Source organism: Natrix helvetica (genome assembly GCF_964273705.1).
Source record: "Natrix helvetica genome assembly, chromosome: Z".
NCBI classification, from domain to species: domain Eukaryota; kingdom Metazoa; phylum Chordata; class Lepidosauria; order Squamata; family Natricidae; genus Natrix; species Natrix helvetica.
In genome coordinates, this window is record NC_138554.1 from 28,389,958 (window position 1) to 28,399,018 (window position 9,061).

Here is a 9,061-nt window from a genome sequence, read left to right on the forward strand (position 1 = left end):
CACTGAACCAAAGTCCAAGAGATTCATTGTTTTTTAAATTCTCTCTGTCTCTCTCTGTCTCTGTTTCTGTCTCTCTCTGTCTCTCTGTCTCTCTGTCTCTCTGTCTCTCTGTCTCTGTCTCTCTCTCTCACACACACGGCTTACTCTTTCTGACTCAGTTAGCTGACTCTTTCTCTGTATCTGCCAATTCTGCAGCTTTGACCTGAATGAATGAACAATAGCTAGAAAAACAAGAAAAACTGAACATACCATTGGGAGAGAAGGGCATGTATTGGGAAACACAAGATACATACACTCTGCTAGTGTAGCAGGGAGAATGGCTGAGCCAGGGGGATGTATCAAATGGGGAACTAGTCTATACTGGCACAAGAGGACAATCTCTCTCTCTCCGCCCTCTCCGTGTGTGTTCGTGCGCCTGTGTGCTTAATGCACACATAAACATATACAATTATATCAAGATAGAATTACATTTACATGTTTAAAAATGCACATATATGAAAATACATGCAACCATCAAAACAAAAATACTGTTCTTGCATGAAGGTTACATTTAATAACCTTCCAAATATCCTGAAGAAAGTTTCTACTATTTATCAACAGGATATATTCTTTTGTAGTTAATATCTTTTCTTAATTTTTAAGAAATCCTAGTTGTATGGGAAAAAATGAAAAAGAACAACAAAATCAGTGGGGAAAATGAAAATGTTCTTTGAAAGATAAGCAAAAGATTGCAAAAATAAGAAGTAAAAGTCTTTATTGAGTTGTTTCTTCAACTCTGAAGGCTAAATTAGTCATGATAAAGTTTTCAGTTTCATCCCAAACTGATTCAAATGCAAGCTAAAATCAAGTCATTTAATTTTGCAAGTTCACCACGTGGCTGAATTTTTCTGGGTTTAGAAGCTAGGCAGGATGAGGGTTGGTTAATGGTTCTTGGATAGAAGGCTACATGAAATCTCAGATTATTCTGAGAAGTTAAAAGAAGTCAGGAGACAACAATGGCTAACCACTTATTTAGTGTTTCCTAAACTTGCAGGAAACAAGTTCCGTTCAAGGGCATTTTTATCTTTATAGTTAATATTATTGCTCTTATAATATATGAAAAATGCAAGAACTTGTCTAGGCACTTACTAAGTGTGAAGACTGACTTGCAGTCTTTGTTTTTCTTAATGGCTGTAATTGTAATTAATATAAAGGATGGTCTTTAAGAACAGAGAAAAGTTCCGTTATCAATTCAGTGATCAGATAAACAAGCTTGAGCACAGGACAAAAAGGGGGTTTATGAAAATGGCTCATATAGCTCCCACCATTTACCTGAAGTAAAAGAGGGAGGAAGTGGAGCAAATTCAAAACTGGTAACATTCTATTAGCATAATTGTTCTAATAAAAAGTAGATCTACATGGTGTCTTTTTCTTAGTCGAAACTACCACATACGGCTTACAGCCATTATTAAATAAGGAGTCTGGTTTAGAAGTCTGCCTGTGAATTCCCACAAAGGTTGGGAAGCAGAGATGGGTTGCTCCCGGTTTGGACCTGTTTGGGAGAACCGGTAGTGGTAATTGGACGTGGGTCGCCGAACCGGTAGTGATGGCTGGCTGGCTATGCTCCCAAATTGGCTCACTCTGAAGCTCACCCTGCCTTGTCTTCACCACGTGCATCCACACAATTGCCTCCTAGTGCCTACACACAGGTAGGCAGCATGGGCTGCTCAGGAAGCCCCAAGGCTTCACAACCACCACCTCCTAAGTGGGATCAAGCCTCCCCACCTCCTCGATGCAAGGAAATAGGAGGCGGCAGTTTCGTTTGCTGAGCTCAGGGGGGAAGGGGGCAGCAGCCAAACAAGCATGCCAGGATCTGCCAACTGCCTCTAATCTGCAGTTTACTCGTGAGCAAGTTTACTCATGAGCAGGGTGCTTGGCAGCTGGCAGATTGCTGACTTGCTTGCTCGGCTGCTGACCACCGAAGCTCATGGGCAGCGAACAAAACCACACACTCTTCAGATCCTTCAGTTCTCCTGTGTTCAGTTCAGCGCGGCTCGGGTTGCTGCTTTCTTTGGCCTTTAAAAAAAGAAGTTTTACAGCATTTTATTTCCTATCTCCAATGTGAAACATAAATTTGCCAAGGCACGCTCACAAAATAAGCCACACCCACAGAACTGGTAGTAAAAATTTTTGAAACCCACCCTTGCTAGGAAGGCACTGAGAGACTTTGGAAGGCTGCTTTGAAACTCTGCCAATAATTTTGTTTCCCCAAGAAACAGAGTAGAAAGATGGTCAGCAGGTTGTAGAGTGCATACTTACAGACTAAAACAATGTGAGGCTGTGATGATCCACTGATCTGTGACAAGAGAACCACCACAGTGATGTTGTCCATTCAACTTGATGCTCACTTGCCAAGGCCACTCTCCATCCCGGGAATCTGTACCCCCTACAATCCGGTTTAGATAGCCCTGTTTTCCACAAACTGAGCAAAAAAAAAAAAAAAAAAAGGGAAATATTTACTGTTCCTGTAGAATTACATGGTGTTTCCTGGTTATCTGGATTTTAGATTTTTACTCTTCTATCATCTTGGAATTGTGAAAAAATCTAAAATTTAAAAACTATGACTCTATAAATTCTTAAGTGTTTTGCTGCCCTATGGCCAACCTCTCCTTACTGACCATAAGCCCTATTTCTCCTTACTCCATATTTCCATTCTTTTTTTTTGCTTTAATTTTTACTTCCTCTTTGGGCCCTCCCCTCTCCTCTAACTACGTTTAGACAAAGACCTTTATCCCTAGTCTGTTCTTTATTTGTCTACCCGGCAAACTTATTCTTCATATTCCACATTGCCAATCCAGGAACCAATCTTATTCCTTACCCAGCCTCTTTCACATTTCTTAAAGAATCCTTTAGGTACCTCCAACTTTTTAATGCATTTTTGGAATTTTTTTCATGTGCCTCTTGAGCCTGGTGATGACAGACTGGGGTGCATGTGAAACACGTGACTAACAACTTTCCATAAATGACTTGGATGCTAGTAAAGGCAATATTCAATATTTCTATCATATAGTTTCTAGATGGCTACTCTTCACAGAACATTATATTTGTTCACATTCCTTATATTTCAGTATTTAGTACGATAATCTTTCTAATCAATAGTATGCTAACAAGTCAATATGCAAGCAGATATAACTGATGCTCACCTCTGGTGGCATAGCTTGGTTCAACATCTAAAAATAAAGAGATATATAAAATCATGAGAGTTACAGTTTAGATTGCTATTTTAGTACAATAGAAGTAATTTGGAAACTTCAGTCTAAGTGTCACTTATATTTAACCTACTTATATTATTTATTTTATTTATTTATCACATTTATCTAGCTGACCATCTCGTAAATGTAATTTGGGTGATGTACAACTAAAACAAAAGAGCAGAGTTTTAAAAACCATTTAAAAACTCATTAAAACAAAAATATAAACAATACCATGGGACAGCCATGGGACATCCTCAAATCCCCATAACTTAACCTTAAACTGTCTACTGTTGACCTCACCCCATTCCTAAGAGGTTAGTAAGGACATGCACCAACATGCCTAACATCCCTGTCCTACTGTTCCACTATCCCCATTTATTTGAACCCATTTCTTGTGGTCTTATTCATGTTTATTTTAATCCTGTTATGTTGTACATGAGTGACAAACTAATTAAATAAATAGTAGTAAATAAATAGTATAAATTCAAGGTCTCCAATACATTTCACAAAGTTCTTATTTCTATGGGTCACCCATCCCTGTGGGTCACACTGTAGGTCACCAAAACCAGGTTTTAAGGAATTTCCAGAAAGTCAATGGGTCAGGGTCAATTTTACCAGGGTTTGGGGGAGGGGGAATCCAAAGGGTGAGTGCAATGGCAGGAAAGGCTTGCCTTCTGGGTCACATCAAATGAAACTTCATAACATAAAGGACCCATAATATTCCCATTCAGCTGGAATTGATGCAATGGATATATGTAACTGCAGAGAAGTAATCCCTCGAATAAACATGCCACACAGAGATTTAAAGGTCAAAATCAGTATCTTGAATTGAACCCAGAAGGAGGACACGAGAGTTAGAATCAATACAACTATGGAGGCTGAGGCCTTCATGGAAAAAAACAAAGTCCACCTAGATAAAACTGATGACACTACACGGGACATACAGGACACGGGAGGAGCCGGTGCTCTGCTGGAGGGGGGAGAAGAGGCAACATCGAGAAAACTCAGATCACAAAAATGAACGAAAATCTGATTGATATAAAATGATTGAAATTACCTGAAGATAAAAGGTTATATGCTGACAAAATACTACTAAGTAGCAACAATTTAATGTATTAATAAATGAAAGTTATGAGAATGGGGGGAAGGGCCATTTCCTGCATAAAGTAACTGTCAAAATTTGTAACTTCATCCACCATCCCTTTCCCTGATTATTTTTCTTAAAACCAATAAAATTTTGTTTTTTTAAAAAAAGAATTGAACCCAGAAGAAAATTAGCAACTGATGTCAGCCATGGAACAGAAATTTAACGTCCACTGAGGAACACATATAACTGGTCACACAGTGACCAGAGCATGAATAACTGAGAGTAAAGGTTATCCTTGACTTATAACCATAATTGAGCCCAGAATTACTATTGTAAGCCTTGCTGGTCATCAATGGGACACCATGTGTCCATGACCGATTTTACAACCTTTTTTGCTTATTAAGCAAATGCCATGATCATTAAATGGATCCATTGTCCACAAACAGGATTTTTGCTGTAAACTGGAAATAAACACCAGTGTCCAGCAAAAAATGTTGTAAATCACAAACGGTCATTAATGTGGGTTGATTATTAAGTGCCCCAAATACAATCATGTGATCACAGGAGAGGTCTAGCCATTGGAACTTTGAATCCAGATTACAAATAGCCCTGGAGAAGTCCATTGTAACTTTGAATAGTTGCTAAGTGATCAGTTATAAATCGAGGATTACCTCTAGAGCAGTGGTTCTCAACCTTCCTAATGCCGCGACCCTTTAATACAGTTCCTCATGTTGTGGTGACCTCCAACCATAAAATTATTTTATGTTTTCCATTTTTTAAAAAATATGTGTTTTCCGATGGTCTTAGGCGATCCCTGTGAATGGCTCGTTCGACCCCCAAAGGGGTCGTGACCCACAAGTTGAAAACCGCTGCTCTAGAGCTTACAGGAACTGGTTACAACTGGTGACCAACACAAAGTTGTGCAAAAGCCCTCCAAGCCACCCCGGACACATGCTCTTTAAGCAAAAATTGTGAGTCCAGAAATATCCCCAGATTGCTCATAGAATCTGTTTGGGGATGTACAAATCCATCCAGTTAAAAATATGGTAAAATCTCAGATCTGGAAGGCCCCCAAACACAAGTTATTTAGTCTTGACAGGGTTGAGCTGAAAATTGCTGTTCTTCATCCAGGCTCCCATAGTCTTCAGGTATTAAGAGAGGGTATCACAGCATTGTTTAGTTTTCCAGGGGCAGAGATGTATAATTAGATATCATCAGCATACATATTTTATTCTACACTGATGGATGCTTTCACACAGAAGCTTAAATCAGAGCTACCAAGAAGTTTGGTATTTAACCAAACTTCTTGGTATTTAGATGGTTCATACATGGTTTTACTTGGTATTTAGATGGTTCATACATTGTTTTGTCAATGACAATGAAAATAAAATAGTTCAGAACAATAAGAAGGTCAACAAATGTTGACACAAATTCATTAACTGAGAGCCAGGCTGACTCACTGGGTGAAACACCTTCTTTTTAAAGTTCTCTCTTTTTGGACAGCAGACAGTAGAACATTGAAATACCTGGCAAACCTAACCCAACAGACAACATAACCCAGTAATGCCTCATTTGTGCCCTAGGCCTGTCCTTGCATGATCCAAAATCTGCTCCTCCCAGGCAAAGTTTCTTTCTTCCAGTTTCAAAATTTCTATAAGAGGATGATCAAAAATTGTTGAGCTTCCTCTTATAATGAGGGGTGCTGTTTAATGGCTATCTCCTAAATTAGGCTCCCTCCTTATTTAGTCTTGATGGTGACAGTAGGAAGCTTTGAGTTGCCCTAATTGCCCAAAAGTTTGGCCTGGAACTCCTGAAGTCAATTTTAATTAGTGTTGACTATGACAATTAAAAGAATGATTAAAACATGCCCAAAGAGTAATATAAGTCCAACATGACCATTTCATTAAGTACAAATGTAACTGTAATGAAATCAAATTTTGCTGTTGTGCTGCTCATCTCAATTACCCAAGCTTGCCAGCCAAATTTCCCCCTCATTCCCCCAAAACAGAGAAAAGAAATTGTACACCTTGTTTTTAAATATGTTTCATATTAATGCCATTGAAAATTTAGCAAATCCTTTCAGAAGCTTAGTACTGCATTTCGCCAGGGAGAGGAGGGAGGAAAAGAAAAAACAGCAAGTGCCTCTTGAAAAAAAAAAAGCATATTTGGAATGAAATAAAAGGAGAGGAAAGGAGAGGACTGAGCCTTGGTGGAATTTTGGCATTTAATCTAGGATGTTGCATATTGCTGGATCTGTCCCATCTCTCATTAGTGAAAAACATTTGTTTGTACAGGAAATCTATCAATACTTACTTGTCATCATTTGCAGGAGCACCAGTAGTAACAATCTTCGCTCTAGCCCTTGCTGGTGGTGGGCCATAACACCACTGCTGATTTCTTTGTTTCCTTCCTTTGTTTTCCTCATACACAAAAAATATGTACTACTCTTACAAAATAAGAAGATTAATTTAGGCTATTCAGACTTTGGATGCTTATATATACGCACGCACACACATACACACACCCCAGAAGGGCGTATTCATCTGAGGAATCCTGCCAGTTCTTGGTATTTGCCTGCTGGGATAGTTACGAAACCTGCTGAGTAAATGTACCTTGCTACTGCTTCCTTCCTTTCAAGCTATCCATTTCCCTATTTCTAGGTGTATTGTTCCATCAAGTCAGTACAACTACTGGGATTTTTTTTAATGTGTCAATCATCTTCCATATGACCCATAACATGACCCTTCTTAAGTTCAAATCTGATCAATATACAGCACAATCTATTGTGTATGTTTCCCCCCTCCCTGCAGCTAAGAGTTCCTCTATTTTTTTGGCTTCTACAGGATAATTAACCAGTCAGTTAATTATCATCTTCACCGGTCATCTTTTCAGCTTGTCCAATCTTCTTTTTCTTCCAAAGCTTTCATGGCTCTAGTATTACCTTTAGGGTAGAATTCAAGTTATTTGAAAAGTAGCTGAGATGGCTTCTGGATGATTATTTATTTTGTTAAGAAATTGATAAACACAATCTATAATCGAACAATACAGAAAAATATAAATTTTAACTACTGTATTCCATGACCTCAGTAATGACTTTACTAATAATTGTAATCTTGTATAAAGGTATCCTGGAGAAGGTCCCATTGAATTCTAGTAAACTTCACTTCAAAACAAAATCTAGCAAATATATGTGAATGTTCTAGTAACCAAATCTTTATAAGCTGCTTTCAATAAATGATGGCACAAGTTGTTTAAAAACAAAATAGTGATTACTTGTCTGCAGTTTTCAGCTCTGCTAATCAATACCATATGATCTATGGCTATCTACATCACTTGAGCTTTAGTGAATAAAGAACCTTTTCAATCTCAGGCCTTGAAGATGGGATGATTGCTTACCTAATTTAATGTCTTTTAACAAATTAATTCGAAGATTTGATCTGAATATGTGAATTAGGATGATTCTCTAAACCAATTGAGTGATTTGAACAGGATTTTGCCTTGTTTACAAACTCCTAGTATCATCTATATGGTTGACTCAGCCTTCTATCCTTTTGAGGTGGGTAAAATGAGGACTCAAATTGTTGGGGGCAATATGCTGACTCTGTAAACTGGTTAGCACCGTAAAACTGTATATAAGTCTGCATTAAAAAAAGCTAGGAATCTTTGCTAAAGGAAATCAGCCTAGAAAAGCTCTTGAAGACAATAGGCTGAAGGCTGAATATAGAAAAGAAACAAATCAAAACTGATATCTTAATTGGAAGAATAAGCCAATGCATGGTCAATACTTGAACAATGTAGAAGGAAAAATGGATAAATCCTAGATGGAGTGTTAAAGGAAGAAACTGAAGGCTTTAGTGGCTCAAAAAAGGTGAACATGTAGCATTTGCAAATGTCACTTTTGAAGTGAAAGGAATGATGAGTGACTGCAGCAAAATGTCTTAAACTAACTATAAGCAGCATCATGATCAAGTTGCCAAAATTATTTGTTGGAGACTTTGCCAGAATTTTGCATTCAAATGTAGGAAAAGCTACTGGGAGGATAATTTAGTTGAGAAGGTTTTGGAAAATGAGCAGTGTTAGATCAGGGCAATGAGAGGACAGACTCGGGATCAAGGCAACAACAGCTCCTTATTCACAGACAAGTATGTACAATCCAGCAACTGCGAGTCCCTGCATAGTTGTGGGCATATACTGAATCCCCTATGCTAAAGTTCTGAATCTTGCTAGTGGAGTCTGGGGGCGATGTGGCAGAGTAGTTTGGGTGTAGCCGGCCTAGGTGGGACCTTAGCCAGCGACCCATTAGAAGCTCAGCGGGGCTTCTCCCGGTGGTGGCACTAGGAGTAATATGCTGTATTAGTAAATAGCGATCAACCCATGTTTGCCAATCACCCGGGCCCATTCTGGGGCCCGTTGTCGGAGACCAAGATGTCAGGCAGGCCGTGCGTGAAGAAAAGTCTCCATAGCACCTTGATGACCGCCTCTGCCGTGGTAGAGGTCATCAGGACTACCTCTAACCATTTTGAATATGCATCCACAACTATTAGGAATGTTTGGCCGTGAATGGGTCCTGCAAAATCTATGTGCACCCTAGACCAGGGTGCCTGAGGGTGCTCCCACTCCTTAGCGGGCGCCTCTGGGGGAGCTGGTCTGGATTCCTGACAAGGAGTGCAAGTGGCCACCCACTCTTCTATTTCCCTGTCCATGTTAGGCCACCAGACGTAGCTCCTAGCCAATGCCTTCA

At 39.2% G+C, this 9,061-nt stretch overlaps 1 protein-coding gene across 1 annotated transcript in view; it reads right to left on the reverse strand.

Annotated features, from left to right (window-relative positions):
* Positions 1 to 6,745, reverse strand: part of LOC309401972 (serine protease 27-like) — a gene marked incomplete at both ends in the record, with an annotated part of 9,101 nt that extends 2,356 nt beyond the window's left edge. The window contains 3 exons of the mRNA XM_081971374.1: positions 2,299 to 2,461; positions 3,183 to 3,209; positions 6,634 to 6,745. Of these exons, the coding sequence (XP_081827500.1) occupies positions 2,299 to 2,461; positions 3,183 to 3,209; positions 6,634 to 6,745 (302 nt within the window). The remainder of the gene's footprint in view (positions 1 to 2,298; positions 2,462 to 3,182; positions 3,210 to 6,633) is intronic.
* Between the last annotated feature and the right edge of the window lie 2,316 nt (positions 6,746 to 9,061).